The sequence below is a fragment of the Lampris incognitus genome, chromosome 9 (genome assembly GCF_029633865.1).
Source record: "Lampris incognitus isolate fLamInc1 chromosome 9, fLamInc1.hap2, whole genome shotgun sequence".
NCBI lineage: Eukaryota > Metazoa > Chordata > Actinopteri > Lampriformes > Lampridae > Lampris > Lampris incognitus.
In genome coordinates, this window is record NC_079219.1 from 6,378,983 (window position 1) to 6,398,925 (window position 19,943).

Consider the following 19,943-nt stretch of genomic DNA (forward strand, 5'->3'; position numbering starts at 1 on the left):
CCACTACCACTACTACTACTACCACCACTACCACTACTACTACTACTACTAGTACCACTTTAGGCTCCTCCCGTTAGGGGTCGCCACAGCGGATCATCTGTTTCCATTTCTTTCTCATTTCCTCCCCAAGCTGCTGGGCCAAAATCCAGATGTAAACATCAGCGCTGCACAATGTAAACCCTGTAGCCTTCTAAACATGACAAAATATGGTTTTCAGACCACGCTGGAAGGTAAAAACCTTTGCCAGTGTGGTCAGAACGGTTTGTTTGCATGGAAAGCTGCAGTTCCTACACTTTCCCCGGACCTAAAACCCCAGCTGATGACACGTACAACACATTAAAACCCATTCTTTCAAGCAGCCCGCTGTCCCGTGACCGAACGCTGCGAGCAGGCAGGTCGTTCTAGGCCGTCCCTCAGCAACAGCAGCCGGGAACGATGTCGCTGCTGCAGCAACCCAGGAGAGTCCCGCCGCAGCAAGGCCGCCGACAGAAAGCCATGGATCAACAGCTCCTATATTTGTGCATGTGTATCCGGAGCACATCCTGGCTCCTGCTGTGCGGGTCGTCACCACCGACACCAGGAGCCGCCTCCTGTTGCCGGGTGACTAATTGTACCACGCTGGCAACCACAGGACGAATCAAGCGTAAAGCACGGAGGGGCGGATTTTACAGCCTCTTTGATGAGCCGTGACTTATGACATGAAGCCAGACCCTGTTTTTATTTCTTCTTCAAGGCAGTCCCATTTAAATGACCTATTGTTGAACAAGACTAAACATTCAGCAGTTCACGGGAAGGACAACACGCGGGCTGTTTAGTTCAGAAGTGACATGGGCTGTATTCCAGTCGAGCCACTAAGGCCCCGGGAGGCCTCTTATGAGTCACCGTTTGATTGTCTGACGCAGGCCATTACGCTACTTGGATGACCTGTGGAAGACATGTCGCGTCGGTCTGAATTAATAATAATGGCCGGCTGGTTTATTTTCATGGTATGCGAGTTAGGTCTGCACAAGAAGCGGCCGGCACACGGCGGTGACCCTCCGCCACGGCGACTCACGAAGCCACGATGGGGTTCAGCTCGAACGACGACGACCGAGCAAAACGGGCCCCGTTGTTCCACCCCCACCAGTGTTCACGTCTCCGCTGCAGAAAACCACCGCGGTACAACGCCACCACGCCACAAAACGTGGCCGATGGTAAAAGCAGGAGCAAAATGAACGTTTCTACAAATTGATTCTGATGTCTAGGGAATCGTAAATGCGGGTGTCTTGAGAAGACTGGCCCTAGAAAGAGACTGGGCTGAGAGGAACTAAATTTAAGGGAATGGAAGTAGATGTTTTTACGGTGTCTATTTTCAGGGTTGTTGTTTTTTCTCTTCCTGTATTCAGAGAGCGAGGCGTGTACATTTCAGAAGGCTCTCATCCGTTCGCTGTGCTTATTTTCCTTGCTTATCTTTCCTGAATACATAAATATACACACACTTTATTAATCCCCGTGGGGGAATTCTTCCTCTGCATTTAACCCATCCTAGCTGTGTGGCTAGGGGCGGTGGGCAGCCGCCGGGCAGCACCCGGGGACCAGCTCCAGCTGGTCTTGACCTGCCTCGGTCAGGGGCACAGACATTAACCCTGACGTGCATGTCTTTTGGATGGTGGGGGAAACCGAGGCACCCGGAGAAAACCCACCACAGACACCACACAGGACGCCCTGGGATGACCCTGGGGTTCAAACCCAGGACCTTCTGCTGTGAGGCGACCGTGCTAACCACTAGGCCACAGTGCCGCCTCTCTCTCTCGCTCTCTCTCTCTATATATATATATTTAAATATATATATATATATATATATATATATATATATATATATGGTGGTTAGCACGGTCGCCTCACAGCAAGAAGGTCCTGGGTTCGAGCCCCGAATAGTCCAACCTTGGGGGTCGTCCCGGGTCGTCCTCTGTGTGGAGTTTGCATGTTCTCCCCGTGTCTGTGTGGGTTTCCTCCCACAGTCCAAAGACATGCAGGTCAGGTGAACCGGCCGTACTGAATTGTCCCTAGGTATGAATGTGTGTGTGTGTGGGGAGGGGGCCCTGTGTGATGGCCTGGCGGCCTGTCCAGGGTGTCTCCCCGCCTGCCGCCCAATGACTGCTGGGATAGGCTCCAGTATGCCTGTGACCCTGAGAGCAGGATAAGCGGGAAGTGGGTTCGGATAATGGATATATATATATATATATATATATATATATATATATATATATATATATATATATAAATATTAGTTGAGCACTCACAACACCATTGACGGTTTCAGGAAAAAACGCTATATATATATAGATATATATATGGTAATGGAAGTTAAAGCAAGACTCCGTGCAGTTTCTCAGTCAAAGGCCAAGTTCAAAACATCTGATAAGGTCCGACTGATGAAGCCACTCCTGAAAACAAGCCAGAAAGACATATAGCTAAAAAGTATTGTTCTTCTCATTAGTATTGTTATTATTGTGCCAAACAAGTTATTGGTAGTTTGGCACTTGAATTGTGGAAAAAGATCCCTTCTTGTGATGCCCCAGCAGAGATATATGAACAGCATGACGAAGTTCAACACCCACCAAGGATGATTTTGGTCTTCCCGTTGTAAGTCTTCTGCTCGTTTAACTATCCAGGCCCTGAATCGTTTCATTTCAAGACTAAACCACACATGGCAAAGATTAACGGGATGATCGTCTACATCTAAAATTAAAACTGTCTTTCCACATTCCGCCATTCATCTTGCGGCCTGTCGGATATTATCTTGTCATCTTCTAACCTCAAGACTGAGAACAGCTGCGGTATAACCAAAGCAAAAAGAAATTAAAACATAGGCAAACAGGAACTAACGAGTAATAAACTATCTGTCGTTGTGTAGAGGGTGTGGTATAACCATGTGCGCTAAATCACTCCCACATAGTCCCTGGAAATGTAGACCACGCAAAAGCCACTACGAGCAAGGAAAGGCTCACCAAACCCTGCAGGTTTGGACTGAACTATGGCATATTACTGAAGTCTGTACAACCTGTACAACCTGTACTGCAGGACGGGTCAGTTTCTGTCTCAATGAATTTACCAAGCACTGTTCTGCCCACCAGATTATAGATGATAGAGTACAGATTATGGAGTATATAGATTACAGAGTATAGATTATAGAGTATAGATTATAGAGTATAAATTACAGAGTATAGATTATAGAGTATAGATTAGAGTATATATTACAGAGTATAGATTATAGAGTATAGATTATAGTATATATTACAGAGTATAGATTATAGAGCATATATTATAGAGTATAGATTACAGAGTATATAGATTATAGATTATAGAGTATAGATTACAGAGTATATATTAGAGTATATATTATAGATTATAGAGTATATAGATTATAGAGTATAAATTATAGAGTATAGATTACAGAGTATATAGATTACAGAGTATAGATTATAGAGTATCTAGATTACAGAGTATAGATTATAAAGTATATAGATTATAGAGTATAAATTACAGAGTATAGATTACAGAGTATAGATTACAGAGTATAGATTATAGAGTATATAGATTATAGAGTATAAATTACAGAGTATAGATTACAGAGTATATAGATTATAGAGTATATAGATTACAGAGTATAAATTACAGAGTATAGAGATTATAGAGTATAGATTACAGAGTATAGATTATAGAATATAGATTATAGAGTATAGATTACAGAGTATATAGATTACAGAGTATAGATTACAGAGTATATATTATAGAGTATAGATTATAGAGTATAGATTGACTATAACAACTGTTCTCTTCTCTCCCATCTTTTCTCTCTCTGAATGATGTCTTCTCCTTTCTTGTCTTCTGTGTATGTGAATGGTATGATGCGAGTCGCCCCTGTGTGCACATGCAGTCGGTCCTCCTCCCAGGTCTCCATGGTGACAGTGGCCACCACCTAGACACTGCTTGAGATCCTCCTCATCAAATTTTCTTTTCATATTTCCCATAAATCCATATAATTTTGTTATCCTGTTTCAATGTTGTATCCATCTCTGACTCACTCATTTTACTCTTTTTTGGTTGGTCTATATGGCGATAGTGGTCATGTGACTCAGGTCCTGGGCTGTTGCGGTGGCGTCTGGACCCTGCTTGGCATCCTCCTCACCATATTCTTCATATATTTTATAATTACATTATAACTGTGTTATCCTCTTTCAGTGCTGTATTGTGTAAATTGTGTAAACACAACATCATTGTACGTTGTGCGTCTTGGGAGAAAGCTCCTCCTCTGTTGCTCCCCCTGAGCTTTCCTCCTACTTTTTCTCCCTGTTAAAGGGTTTGTTTTCTTTTTAAGGAATTGTTCCTTATCCCATGTGAGGGTCTAAGGACAGGATGTTGTGTTGCTGTAAAGCCCCCTGAGGCAAATTTGTAATTTGTGATGTTGGGCTATACAAATAACATTGACTTGACTTGATTTAAAGTCATGTGCTCATGCCATACCTTTATCCTTACCGCTGGGTTTGTTTTCACAGCTCTCTCTCTCTCTCTCTCTCTCTCTCTTCACCCCCCCCTCTTGCTTTTTCTTTGATTGTAACTCTACTTATCCGTGTCCTATTTACACTAATTAGATGACAGGGTGGTTTAATGGTCAAAGGGGCCATCCCCTGGGCGTCAGGGTAGCGTGGTGGTCTATTCTGTTGTCTACCGACATGGGGATCACCAGTTCGAATCCCCGTGTTACCTCCGGCTTGGTCGGGCGTCCCTACAGACGCAATTGGCTGTGTCTGCTTGTGGGAAGCCGGATGTGGCTATGTGTCCTGGTCGCTGCACTAGCGCCTCCTCTGGTCGGGTGGGGCGACTGTTCAGGGGAGAGGGAAAACTGGGGGGAATAGCGTGATCCTCCCACACGCTACGTCCCCCTGGTGAAACTCCTCACTGTCAGGTGAAAAGAAGCGGCTGGCGACTCCACATGTATGGGGGGAGACATGTGGTAGTCTGCAGCCCTCCCTGGATCAGCAGTGGGGGTGGAGCAGAGACCGGGACGGCTTGGAAGAGTGGGGTAGTTGGCCGGATACAATTGGGAGAAAAAGGGGAACAAAATCAAAGAGAAAAAAAAAGAAGGGGGGGGGGCATCCCCTGACCACCGATCCACAAATTTAATCCATACAACGAGCAGCCATGTGTCCTGTCAATGTGAGGCAAGACTTTAAGATGCCAACTTACTGTGAGGTGCTCCGGATAAGAGTGTGAGCTACATGTAGCTCAAATGTCCACTAGTCCAAAGCTCTTCATAATCTAAAAACTACCTCTAACTAGGGCAGTGTGTTGGTGAGAATGTGGCAATATGATACTTACCACAATACAGGGTTATGATCCAATGGATGGATATATTGTGATACTGCAAGACAGGTGATATATTGTGATACTGTAAGAAAGGTGATATATTGTGATACTGCAAGACAGGTGATATATTGTGATACTGTAAGACAGGTGATATATTGTGATACTGTAAGAAAGGTGATATATTGTGATACTGTTAGAAAGGTGATATATTGTGATGCTGTAAGAAAGGTGATATATTGTGATACTGTTAGAAAGGTGATATATTGTGATACTGTAAGAAAGGTGATATATTGTGATACTGTTAGAAAGGTGATATATTGTCATACTGTAAGAAAGGTGATATATTGTGATACTGTAAGAAAGGTGATATATTGTGATACTGTAAGACAGGTGATATATTGTGATACTGTAAGACAGGTTATATATTGTGATACTGTAAGAAAGGTGATATATTGTGATACTGTAAGACAGGTGATATATTGTGATACTGTAAGAAAGGTGATACATTGTGATACTGTAAGACAGGTGATATATTGTGATACTGTTAGAAAGGTGATACATTGTGATACTGTAAGACAGGTGATATATTGTGATACTGTAAGAAAGGTGATACATTGTGATACTGTTAGAAAGGTGATATATTGTGATACTGTAAGAAAGGTGATATATTGTGATCCTGTAAGAAAGGTGATACATTGTGATCCTGTAAGACAGGTGTTGTGATACTGTAAGAAAGGTGATCCTGTAAGACAGGTGTTGTGATACTATAAGAAAGGTGATCCTGTAAGACAGGTGTTGTGATACTGTAAGAAAGGTGATCCTGTAAGACAGGTGTTGTGATACTGTAAGAAAGGTGATACATTGTGATCCTGTAAGACAGGGGTTGTGATTTTGTAAGAAAGGTGATACATTGTGATACTGTTAGAAAGGTGATATATTGTGATACTGTTAGAAAGGTGATATATTGTGATACTGTTAGAAAGGTGATATATTGTGATACTGTTAGAAAGGTGATACATTGTGATCCTGTAAGACAGGTGTTGTGATACTGTAAGAAAGGTGATACATTGTGATCCTGTAAGACAGGGGTTGTGATTTTGTAAGAAAGGTGATATATTGTGATACTGTTAGAAAGGTGATATATTGTGATACTGTTAGAAAGGTGATATATTGTGATACTGTTAGAAAGGTGATATATTGTGATACTGTTAGAAAGGTGATACATTGTGATCCTGTAAGAAAGGTGATATATTGTGATACTGTTAGAAAGGTGATATATTGTGATACTGTTAGAAAGGTGATATATTGTGATACTGTAAGAAAGATGATATATTGTGATACAGTAAGACAGGGGTTGTGATTTTGTAAGAAAGGTGATATATTGTGGTTTCATAGGCCTGTGTTCTTTGTGCTTATGCTACTTCCTGTCTCAGTTTACGTTGCTGGGTTGGGGTGGAAGAGTCAAATGGCTGAAGATAGATTACAACACTGTTATGTAGCAGTCGTGGGGTTACACACAACATGTTCGTCACGAACCTTTACATGTGAACAATAAAAAACTGATATCGTGGTTTTGAGAATCGATACAGTATAATAATAATAATAATGATAATAATATCGCAATACTAGAGTGTATCGATATTTTCTTACACCTCTACCTCTAACCAAATCATTCAGCAACTTTGAGAGGCAACCCACAGCTTGACGCTAAGTGATTTGAATTTCAGTCATCAACTCTGGCACACTCCTAGAAATCCCTCAAGGTCACAGTATAAAGATAAGTAAAAAGATATTATTCCACAGTTCAGGCATTGTCTCTATGCAGTAAAAGGAGACCAGTGAAACCCTTTGTCAAGTCACTGATACCATGAATGCCTTGATGCCAGGTTATCATCAATGCCAGCCAACCATAATTATATTTACAATAGATAATCGGTCTCTAAGGAGTGGCCTAATCTTTCAGTGAATCATACTTTGGGACAACATACGCCAGCTTAATTGTATAGTTGGCACTGAAAAAACAAGATAATTAACCTTTGAAAAGTGTATATCCTGGCAGGCAGTGGAAATAAAAAGAAGTGGTGAGTAATGAATAAGTAGAAAGTAACTTTTCTAATTACTTCACTGGAGTAGAGTAATCCTATTTTTCTGAGTAATTATTAAAAAGACTACACATGAACTTGTACTGTAGTGTTTTTCTGATTATTAAATTCTTCTTCTACTTGAGTTCAAATTCTATCTTCAGATTTCACAGTAAAAAGCACAAGTCACAATCATAATTAAATCCCTGTAACTCATACCCGAGCTTTGCCGGCAAGAGCTCAACAACAAATTACCCAAAACACTGATTACGTTTACATGATGTTAGAAAATAGATTTATTGTGTTAGTCCGACTAAAACTGGACTTTTAAAACACAGGTAAACGTCTGCCTGAAATCGCACTAAATGGAGTTTGCTGAAGTGGGACTAACACAGCTAGGTGATGCGGTTGGGGGTGGATTTACTCCGGCATGTAGGCGCCTCACTCAGCCCCGAGCTGGCCGAGGCGTTCTGCACACGATCCATCGTTATACACGGGAAAATCACCGACTCCAGTGTGAGAACGGAGCATGTCTTATTCGGAGTAACTAAAGATGACCTTGATAATGTCCAATTATCACATATGATTAATCCTCTTTAATTTTTGGTAAATATCACATCCATACCACCAAATTCTCTGCCCGTAAACCCAACTTCTTTATCTTCAGTGCCATTTTAGACCAACATTTAGATAGTCTCAAATGTAGTAAACACAGTAAAGCCACCAAAACTCGAAACATTTGTGAAACTATTTTTTCTTCCTGAAAATACTGTAGTGAGCCCCCCAGTTTTTACTACCTCAGGCTACACAACCTTTGCTCTTTCCTTTTGGAGAATGCTTTGTTTTCTTTGTATCCTGCTGTTCATTTGTATAAATACATTGTATCATTTGAATTGTACTGATTTTTGATTAATAAAAGGTGGGGAAAAAAAGATCCATAGTTCCCACGGCGGTCTTTCACCCGGAAGTGGAACAGCGTCCTATCCACAGTATCAACATGGCGAGTGCTGGAGGGAGAACCACGCTCTTCTGGACAGACGAGGAGACAAACTGTATGTTGTGTCAGCTGAAGGAGTTGACTGACTATCCTACAGTACCTGGACGGAAGGAGAACGTGGAATGGCGAACTATTTAAGAAAGTGGCAGAAAGGTTGGACGAAGCGGGATTTAAAAGAACCCCCGAGCAAATCCGTGTTCGGTGGAGGCATATCGCCACCTACCGTACCGGGGTCGGACATACTTCCATCAATAAATCTTCCCCCCTGGCCGTTCCTGAGATTTTGATTTGAGATACTTCATTGATCCCTGTGGGGAAATTACACTCTGCATGTAAGCCATGCTAGCTGTGTAGCTAGCAGCAGGGGGCAGCCGCCACGCAGCACCCGGGGACCACCACCTCCAGCTGGTCTCGCCAGGCCTCGGTCAGGGCCACAGACAGGAGTACCAACCCTAACATGCATGTGTTTTTGATGGTGGGGGAAACCGGAGCACCCGGAGAAAACCCACCACAGACACGGGGAGAACACGCAAACTCCACACAGAGGACGACCCCCCAAGATTGGACGACCCCGGGGTTTGAACCCAGGACTTTCTCGCTGTGCAGCGACAGAGCTAACCACTGCGCCACCCCTCTTGTATACTGGGGCAACGAAAGCAGTCAGATTACACGGCCTAATCGAGCTTTGACCGTAGCTCAGCTCAACTGTGCATGCAAACACAGTCACTGAGTTGAAAAGCGTCCACTAAATGCACCATGGGTAATTCTCCTTGGCCCCTGACCTTTGTCATTTAGGGACGTGAAAAACAGGAACTAATCAATGCAAACCAAACCAACTCAATTAGAACCATGGAGAATAAACAATACATCTGCCCACATCTGCCACCTTCGAAAGCCCGCAGCAGAGATGACTCGCTGGGGTTTGGGGTGCGATGTCCCACAGCCACAACGGCAACTCGTTCTGCACCGGGGTTCGGTGTTTTTGAATGCAAAAATTGAATTAAAAAAAAGAAGAGTGCCAGTCACTCGCAAGTCACCGACTCTGTTTCAGTCAGTATCGTTCAGCTGCGGCTGCTGGTGTTTACTAGCCACAACAGGCCTCAGCGAAGCCGAGTACGAAGTCAAGTCAATTTGACTTGTTTAGCCCAATATCCCAAATTACAAACTTGCCCCAGTGGGCTTTACAGCAACACAACATCCTGTCCTGAGACCCTCGTATCGGATAAGGAACGACTCCCTAAAAATAAAAACCCTTTAACAGGGAGACAAAAACAGGAAGAAACCTCAGGGGGCGCAACAGAGGAGGATCTCTCTCCCACGACGCACAACGACGCTGTGTTTACACAATACAACACTGACACAGGATAATTATAATGGAATCACCAAATGTATGAAGACTATGATGCCAACCATTACACCAAGTAGCTTTTAGGTTTTAATCATTTGAAAGGTTCATGGCCATTTTTTCCACCCGCGGTCACGACTGCAAAGCAGCGTGAGCGTTTAAGCCTTCCTGTTGGCTGTGTAACACAGACAGCTGCCACCTCTTGCCCCGGACAGCACCACGGCGAAAAGCCCTTTCTATGCATTTCCCCACTCGACGCGAGCCTAGCATGGCCCGTCCATATCCATAATGGATGGTGCACCAAGATGTGCTCCAGCTACCAATGTACCCAAGTTTCACCATAAAGAAAACCGGCAACAGAGATCCAGGAAGGGCCTCATACAAGTGAGGACAAATCACTTTAATACTTTCAAAATATATGAAACATATTCTAAAATAAATTTCAAATAAATATATATATAAAGATCTTAATATATTCCGCTCCTCATTTATTGAGCACCTTTTATCTACACCATTTACGGTTTCTGAAAAAAAACAAAAAAACAAACCGCTATATATATACTACATGCACACACACACACACACATATATAGTATATATACATATATATACACACATATTCCAGTGAGTCAATTAAATTCTTTCTGAGATACTACAAGCCTGTTTCATGCCATAAGCGATCATCATTTCGTCATGAAACAGGCTTGTAGTGTCTCATAAAGAATGTACTTGAGACTCACTGGATCAGTTTGCTCCTTATTTGTTGAGCACTTTCCCTGCCGTTGAATGTTTCTTTTAACAAAGTTATATATTTATATATATATCCATCCATCCATTATCCAAACTGCTTATCTTTACCCAGGGTTGTGGAGATGCTGGAGCCTATCACAGCAGTCATTAGACGGCAGGCAGGGAGACACCCTGGACAAGCTGCCAGTCTCTCTCTCTCTCTCTCTCTCTCTCTCTCTCTCTCTCTCTCTCTCTCTCTCTCTCTCTCTCTCTCTCTCTCTCTCTCTCTCTCTCTCTCTCTCTCTCTCTCTCTCTCTCTCTCTCTCTCTCTCTCTCTCTCTCTCTCTCTCTCTCTCTCTCTCTCTCTCTCTCTCTCTCTCTCTCTCTCTCTCTCTCTCTCTCTCGTGGTTAGCGCGGTCGCCTCACAACAAGAAGGTCCTGGGTTCAAGCCCCGGGGTAGTCCAACCTTGGGGGTGGTCCCGGGTCATCCTCTGTGTGGAGTTTGCATGTTCTCCCTGTGTCTGTGTGGGTTTCCTCCCACAGTCCAAAGACATGTAGGTCAGGTGACTCGGCTGTACTACATTGCCCCTAGGTATGAATGTGTGTGTGGGCCCTGTGTGATGGCCTGACGGCCTGTCCAGGATGTCTCCCGATCTGCTGCCCAATGACTGCTGGGATAGGCTCCAGCATCTCTGCAACCCTGACAGCAGGATAAACGGTTTGGATGATGGATGGATGGACTATGAAAATATTTAGAAGCAAACAGCCTCTTTTTAACCAGCATTTGTCAAGCGTTCTAAGCCACTGGGGTCATTCAAAGTGGGAGAATACATTGAGTAAACAATACCTCTGTCTCACTGATTTGGTAAATTTATATTTTTCAGTTAATCACTTCAATTGCTTGTGAAGTTGACCCCATTTACACATTAGTACTGGTGTAATTGTGGAACATGGGCCAGCACTTTAGAACCGGTGCACATGGTTCCTCTTAGTTCAGTTCAGTCCAAACAGCTCATCCCACATCATGTCTGACTGCATCACAGTGGTAATGTGACTTTTCATAATGTGTAATTTCCCGTGTCACTTTTCACATGTTTTCGTGAAAAAATCATTGTTTGGAGACCAGGCAAACTCATCGGGGATTGCTCCTGGTTAGAGATCTTGTAGTGTGTCACACCCCCTGTCGTCGATCAGTCCACAGACAGCACCCGGATGTGGGCCACTTCAGGAAATGATGCAGCACTGATGGTCTTCTTCTGGCCCTGACAAAACGGATGGGAGCCTGAAGTGGCCCACATGTATCATAGCAAATATGGCCCAAATATGCCAAACCAAATGTGGGCCTTTTTTGGCAAAGCTGCGGTGCTCTGGGCAACATGTGATCTGGATGTGAGCCTGAAGTGGCCCACATGTATAACAGCAAATATGGCCCAAATATGCCAAACCAAATGTGGGCCTTTTTTGGCAAAGCTGCGGTGCTCTGGGCAACATGTGGTCTGGATGTGAGCCTGAAGTGGCCCGTGTGGTAAAGGGTGAATATGGCCCAAATATCACAAAACAGATACGGGCCACCTTTGGTTCTGGCCCAGATCTGGCACACAGGAGCGGACCGCCCAAGTGCCATCATTCCACGTGGTATGTGGGCCGGATGAAGTGTCGGGTGTGGGACGGGCCCGTCCCACAGCAGTTTTGCTATCTGGGTAGAGTGAAAACCACAGCGACTTCAAGATTCCCGATTAAAAGACAGCAAGTTAGTGTGACCAGCACAGCGACCTGACGACCGTGGAAGCTGTGCAGTGTGAACTTGGCAGCAGTACAAACTGGTTTCCCCCAGTTAAATAACCCAGCCTTTGTACTGGCGTATGGTTGACACACGGCGAAGGCCAACAAGGTCATCAGTCAGCAAAAGTGTTCTGACTGGTCCTGCTCCGCCCATTTGGTGCAATGGAGGAGAAAAGGGAGAAATACTGACTCTTTTATTCTCTTTCTTTCTATCCATTCTCAGTTAAAGTAACCATGGCTCAGGTGGCAGGCCAACAAAGGCAAATATTGAATGTTGATAACAACTCTACATATAATGGGGTGTGTAGTTCATCACACTGGGGCTTCCCTAGGGCTCTAGTTTCCGGGTCATAGTACAGTGGAAGGCGCCGGTGCTAGCTCATGGCGGAAGTCGATCTAAATTGTGGCCAGTACTTTTTTTGCTAATTTCGAGACATGGTAATCGCCGCAATGGAAGCACAGTTGTAAAAGGGTTGGATTAGAAGCAATAAATTATCAGTAGGAGTGGTTGGCCAACTGCCAATTTTGTAATGGATGGTAGAAGTCCAGACCGGCTAAAGCAGACAAGCTTCTCCCAGGAGGAAACTGATGACCCAGATAGCAAAATTGCGGTGGCCCAGACCCGTCCCACACCGACACTTTCATCCAGCCCACATACCGCATGGAATGATGGCACTTGGGCGGTCCGCTCCTGTTCTGGTCCAGATCCTGCCAGATCTGGGCCAGAACCAAGCCATAGCAATGCTACATGTGCCACATATTTACCAAAGGTGGCCCATATTTGTTTTGTGATATTTGGGCCATATTCACCATTTACCACACGGGCCACTTCAGGGTCACATCCAGATCACATGTTGCCCAGAGCACCGCAGCTTTGCCAAAAAAGGCCCACATGTGGTTTGGCATATCTGGGCCATATTTGCTGTTATACATGTGGGCCACTTCAGGCTCACATCCATTTTGTCAGGACCAGAAGAAGACCATCAGTGCTGCATCATTACCTGAAGTGGCCCACATCCGGATGCTGTCTAGGTTAGCGCACCTTCACCTAAAGCCCGGAAACTACGACACAACACCTGCGTCTGTGCTAAGACGATGTCTGACCATGAGGAGATGTTTTTTTCCTGACCATGAGAAGTTGCAGTCGTAATATTTGGTTTTATTTGACACCAAACTAGCACTACGCCACCTGATTCTGACTGACACACCCTCTACTGCGTCCCCACGCCCATTTCGATGCAAGCGATGTCATGGTGAGCCCGGAAATTAGGAAACGCACCCGGGCGCAAGTAGTACCGGCTGCAGCCTGCGGGGAGGCGGAGTTGGCCGTCCGGCCCGACCAGCCCTGCCCACATTCATTATGTCACCCTGCTCTGTTCCCGGTGGGCGGGGCTGGATGGGGCCAAACCCTGCAGGCTGCAGCCATTACCTTCCCCCCAGGCGAGAGAGAAACCAATGAAACTGTCACTACGTCGGTGTTAGTGCTACCACTGGCTATGTGCCACCCGGAAACTAGAGCCCATAGAGACTTGATGCACGCTCCGTAACCCAGGTAAGAGAATCAAATGAAGTTGAATCAGTTCGTCTGGATATGTTTATTGACCTAGATGAGTGACAAAACATATCTGTCAATAAACTTTGTATCCAGATGATCTGATTCAACTTTCTTTGATAAAGCCCATAAACTCTTAGCATAAATCTGATATGATTGTAATGCCAAATGGAATAAGATTAAAAAAAACATGCAAACAAGCATTGCGAGGCGTTTAATTGCTGCCTTTATCTGGGGAACCAGCAAAACTTGTGTGTACCCCACCCAGTCCCATAGTAGTACCGCTATCACCCAGCCCCATAGTACTGCTATCACCCAGCCCCAGAGTACTGCTATCACCCAGCCCCATAAAACTGCTATCACCCAGTCCCATAGTAGTACTGCTATCACCCAGCCCCAGAGTACTGCTATCACCCAGCCCCAGAGTACTGCTATCACCCAGCCCCAGAGTACTGCTATCACCCAGCCCCATAGTACTGCTATCACCCAGTCCCATAGTACTGCTATCACCCAGTCCCATAGTAGTACTGCTATCACCCAGCCCCATAGTAGTACTGCTATCACCCAGCCCCATAGTAGTACTGCTATCACCCAGCCCCATAGTAGTACTGCTATCACCCAGCCCCATAGTAGTACTGCTATCACCCAGCCCCATAGTAGTACTGCTATCACCCAGCCCCATAGTAGTACTGCTATCACCCAGCCCCATAGTACTGCTATCACCCAGCCCCATAGTACTGCTATCACCCAGTCCCATAGTAGTACTGCTATCACCCAGCCCCATAGTACTGCTATCACCCAGTCCCATAGTAGTACCGCTATCACCCAGCCCCATAGTACTGCTATCACCCAGCCCCATAGTACTGCTATCACCCAGCCCCATAGTACTGCTATCACCCAGCCCCAGAGTACTGCTATCACCCAGTCCCATAGTGCTGCTATCACCCAGCCCCATAGTAGTACCGCTATCACCCAGCCCCATAGTGCTGCTATCACCCAGCCCCAGAGTACTGCTATCACCCAGCCCCATAGTAGTACAGCTATCACACAGTCCCATAGTAGTACAGCTATCACCCAGCCCCATAGTACTGCTATCACCCAGTCCCATAGTACTGCTATCACCCAGCCCCATAGTAGTACTGCTATCACCCAGCCCCAGAGTACTGCTATCACCCAGCCCCAGAGTACTGCTATCACCCAGCCCCATAAAACTGCTATCACCCAGTCCCATAGTAGTACTGCTATCACCCAGCCCCATAGTAGTACTGCTATCACCCAGCCCCATAGTTCTGCTATCACCCAGTCCCATAGTAGTACTGCTATCACCCAGCCCCATAGTAGTACTGCTATCACCCAGCCCCATAGTTCTGCTATCACCCAGCCCCATAGTAGTACTGCTATCACCCAGCCCCAGAGTACTGCTATCACCCAGCCCCATAGTAGTACTGCTATCACCCAGCCCCATAGTAGTACTGCTATCACCCAGCCCCATAGTACTGCTATCACCCAGCCCCATAGTTCTGCTATCACCCAGTCCCATAGTAGTACTGCTATCACCCAGCCCCATAGTACTGCTATCACCCAGCCCCATAGTACTGCTATCACCCAGCCCCATAGTAGTACTGCTATCACCCAGCCCCATAGTTCTGCTATCTTATCAGTTTGGTCCAGCAGACAGTCCAGCCTCAAATCACTGTCAGGTGGAGATCCCATGGGATTACAAACTACTCTTAAGGACACGCCCTGCTATAATCAACCTTGGCAGTAACTGTACATCTAGTGCGGTGTTCCTTTCCCAACACTCTGTAACTTATTACTCACATATTTCCTGTGCAACAAGGTCATTCAGATGGTTGCTTGTGAACATGCATCCTTCACAAACACTCCACCCTCATGACGCTTTTACATTTCTATCATAATGTCCTGCAGATCCCGTATCGCGTCTGCAGATCCCGTATCGCATCTGCAGATCCCGTATCGCATGAGCAGGTTTTGTGTTGGAGATCATCGATACGAGAGAAGCAACTTGTGACCGAGGCGGACCGGTCTTGGAGGGGAGGAACCCCGTCTGTAGGCACAAGATATAAAATGGCAGCGCCTAAAGGCTTGTAAGGTATTAGGTCCGGAGGAATGAATAAGACTCTGGCCAAGGCTGAGTGGTGCAGCAGTCACAACAAATTACCCAGCAGGCCATTTTCAACAGTCCCGGCATAACGAGAAGCTGAAGGTCACCAATTTCTACTGCTCCTGACAAATCCCACTCTCACATTATCTCACCTCTTCTGCACTTTCAAATCAGCTCTTTCATCCATGTGTCTCTCTCTCCCCCCCCCTCTCTCTCCTTACGCCCTTGTCTAGAGACCCTCCATCTGCCTCCCTACAAGCGAATGACACTTTGCCAGGGGTGGTCCCTCTCTTCTCCTTATTTTCCCCCTACAGATAGGAGGCTTCCCGCTGGGGCAGGAGGCGGCGGTGTCGTGGCTGGCGAGGCCACAGACTGCCGCTTATAATGCCGCCGGGAGCTGATGGGCTGCTAACACTATGCAGAGACAGTAGACTGCAGGGGACCTGTGGCGAGCAGGCACTGCGTACAGGGAGGAGGAGGGGGGGGGGGGACGTGGAAAGGTAAAGACAAGGAAAGAGGAGTGCCAAGGAGTGGAGAGGGGAGGAGCACTGCGGAAAGAGTGAGGAGAGGACGCTGAAATAACAGAGGAGAGCAGCAAACATATAAGGGCAGTTAGCGTGTCGGTGTGTAAGCTAAACCTCGGTGTATAATCGAATATCCCTGATGACAGCGTTGTGGAAGCCACACCTCACTCACATCGACCAACAACAAGGGGTCGCTTCACGGCGCAAACTTGCCGAGCACCGCTACGCAGTCAGCTACATCAGGTCTGCTTAGTCATGCACCACGACCGTGGTGAGCACAACTCGGGCAAGCCGAGAGCCCCGGAAACGGCACAAGGCTGACAGATGTGGAGAAGCAGCGCATCCGCACGACCGGCGTGCAGGACACGTGCAAGTACGAGTGACCACGAGTTCGAGCGTATTGCTGCCCGCCTGCCAGCGGCGTCCTTTACCGCAACACGAGAAGTCACAACGAAGCACCCATCTGCAGTGTGACTGAGCGGGCACGCTGGGTCGCCGTCATGTTCTCGCTCTCTGACGGACTGAGTTCGGCATCCTCTCGCCCTCGTTAGGCCGCTATCAGACTGCCGTGGATGGAAACTGATTGGCTTGTCAGATGCCTGTGGTCCAAAGGGCATCTGGGCACACAGCCAATTCACGGACAACATCTGCATGCTCAGATGAGTCTGTGTCGTCTGTCCCTTTTCTTCTTTTATCACCAACCTCTCGTCACCTGTGCACTTTCACCTCGTCTAAGTGCTGCACTTGCAGATGTGCAACACTTACACATTGTATAAGGCGTTCACTAGCGGTTACTAATTACTTTGTTAGCAATAATTCATGAATCAGTTTCTTATGAACCCCTAACGAGATGATATGACGCCTTGAAGAATATTATTTTTGGGTCGGCAAGTTGGGAAACCCAACTTTTTTAGCAACGCAAGTCTCCACAGACATTCTCTGGGAAACCACGTGACCGACGGGGACTGCCGACTCACCGTGTCAGCAAGTGACTGGAAAGGGTGGTGCAGTGCATCATATGCCGACCTGAAGTTCAGACCGAGGCTACATTTAGGGTGAAGGGGAGGTAGTGGACCGTGATTCCGCCGTCAGTGTCGAATCACGTGGTTTCCGAGAGAATGTCGACGCAGACGCTCCTAACCTGGCAACTTATATTGAAGTGCTTTCTAACATCTTACTGCCGAGTTATTAGACATGAAGGGAACGCTTTATAACACCTGCACACATGAAGCGTCAGTGAAGCGTTATAACCGCCGAGTTCAGCATCTGTACACCAACACGTGCACCGGTGGTTAGTGAGCGTGTTAATAGGTGTTAATAAATACTTATTAATACTGCAGTTCATGATTAGTTCATGTACAAGTGTACATGTAAATAGTGTGTTAATCATGTACTTACACTTTCTGAAGGGTCTTATGATCCTTTAGACTTTTGTGCGTCTCAAGGTGCTGCTGGTCTTTCAGTCTCGTGTGTAAATGCTTTGTAAGACATAGATAGTCCTCACTTTAGATGAGCTCACACAAAATACTTACCTGACAAGTAGTACTACCTGAATTAATCATGAACTGCAGTATTAATAAGTATTGATAAACATCTGTTAACACGCTCACTGACCACTGGTGCATGTGTTGCTGTACAGATGATGAACTCAGTAGTTACCAATACTTAACTAATGCCTCATTTGTGTAGGTATTATGAAGCGGTACCGACACTAATGAACGGATGTTAAATATTAGTGAGACAGCAGTCATACATACTCATAAATACATGTAGGCCATTAACTGGAGAGATAATTATGGGGGCAACTTTGATAAGTCATTTCTAGAGCAGTAAGTGAAGGCAGCGGCGTGAAACCACGTGACCTACCGACCACACCGCCGACAAAAGCCCGGCGGGTGGTCGTGGGTTCGGCTGGTTCGGCCACCGCACCGTCAGCAGGGGTGGGGATACCTGCAGCCAGCTGGGACTGACGAGTCACTGGGACGATGTGGAAACAAGCGTTGCATCCACACGAACCCATCCAACTGTCCGTGGTCATGTGACCCGGAGTTCCCCCCCCCCCCCCACATGTCTGCTGTCCATCCAGCAGCACCGACCGGACCGGCTGAGCACGGACCCCTAGCCAGCCCAGGGGACCACTAGCTGAGGCTGAGCCGGTCCGGCTGAGCCGCTGCTAGGTCTGGCAGCCAGCGGCACTTAGCGGACACTCACCTAGTTTCATAATGGAAGCCAGCAGGACCCACAGGGAGATCTCGAAGGGGATGTGGATGTGGTGGTACTCCACGTCCAGCACCGGGAAAGCCTTCTTGGTGACGTTGTGTCGCTGGCTCGTGGCGACGCTGCGGTTGTTCGCGTGCTCCCGCGGGTGCAGTTCCGGAGAGCTAGCCGCCCCGAGCGGCAGCAGCGTCCCTTGCAGAACCAGCAGAACCAGCGCGAGCAGCAGAGCCCGCTCCGGCACCGTCCGAGCCGGAGCGCCGGTCCGGTGTGACGAAGCCGTCCTCCGCGGGGACATGTCGAGCGAGACGGCGGCAACGCGACGGGACTTGACGAGCGAGCGGAATGCCTCGAAGGGGGGACGCGAGTTCGAGGAAGTTGGCTGTAATTGTGCAACGGAGTAGACGGACGACGGCTCGCCGCCTCCCCGGCAGGTTTCCGGTTCAGCCGTCGCTCCTCTTCACAGCGGGGAGAGTCCGAAACACCCGGTGAACGTCCACGTTGATCCGCCGCGCCGGCTTCGGAGCGTGACGTCGCTCACCCGGCCAGCCGGACACTTTGTAACGCGCACAAGGCCACACGCGCCAAGACCCCGACCTGACGAGCCGTTCTGTCCAACCCGCCACACGGGTGCAATTCCGGCGCTGACGCGACAAATGGAAGGCGAGCTCCCTCTTAACGCTGCTCAGCGGCTGCCGCGGACGGCCGGCTGTGCTCGTCTGTCGACGGTGTCGCGGTTGATGCTGCCGACCCGAACGACGGCATCTCTCCGAGCCGCCTCCGAACCCCGGCTGTCCGGACCCACGGTGCTCACACGCTGACCTTGAGGGGAGCCGCCGGCACGGCCGTCACGCCGCATGTTGCGGGAATCCAGCCGGCAAGTCGACTCCGGTCCTGTTCACCTCCGCGAATGCGGCGCCACAAGCCCACCACGTCCTCCTCCGCCTCCTCCGCCTCCTCCTCCCAGACGTTCCGGTACAACGACACCGCCTCGCTTCTCTCTCTGTCTGTCTCCCCCTCTCTCTCTCTCTGTCTCTCCCTCCGAGGTGGCAATAACCGACAGCCTCCCCCGGCGGATGCTCCTTTATAGGCTGTCACGCCGACACGCCGCCGTCCGTAACGCCGCGCATCACACGCGGCTCCGCGCAACCTTCAGCACGCACACCCTGCAGCCGGGGGTGAGTGGACGGGAGGAGGAGTGATGTGGAGGAGGAGGTGGGGGTGGCCTGTTTATAGTGACACCTA

General features: G+C 47.4%; 1 protein-coding gene across 1 annotated transcript in view; it reads right to left on the bottom strand.

Annotated features, from left to right (window-relative positions):
• The window catches only part of slc9a1a (solute carrier family 9 member A1a), an 85,532-nt gene extending 65,919 nt beyond the window's left edge, over positions 1-19,613 (bottom strand). The window contains exon 1 of the mRNA XM_056285699.1: positions 18,696-19,613. Coding sequence (XP_056141674.1) covers positions 18,696-18,996 — 301 coding nt within the window. The 5' untranslated portion in view covers positions 18,997-19,613. The remainder of the gene's footprint in view (positions 1-18,695) is intronic.
• Positions 19,614-19,943: the final 330 nt, after the last annotated feature.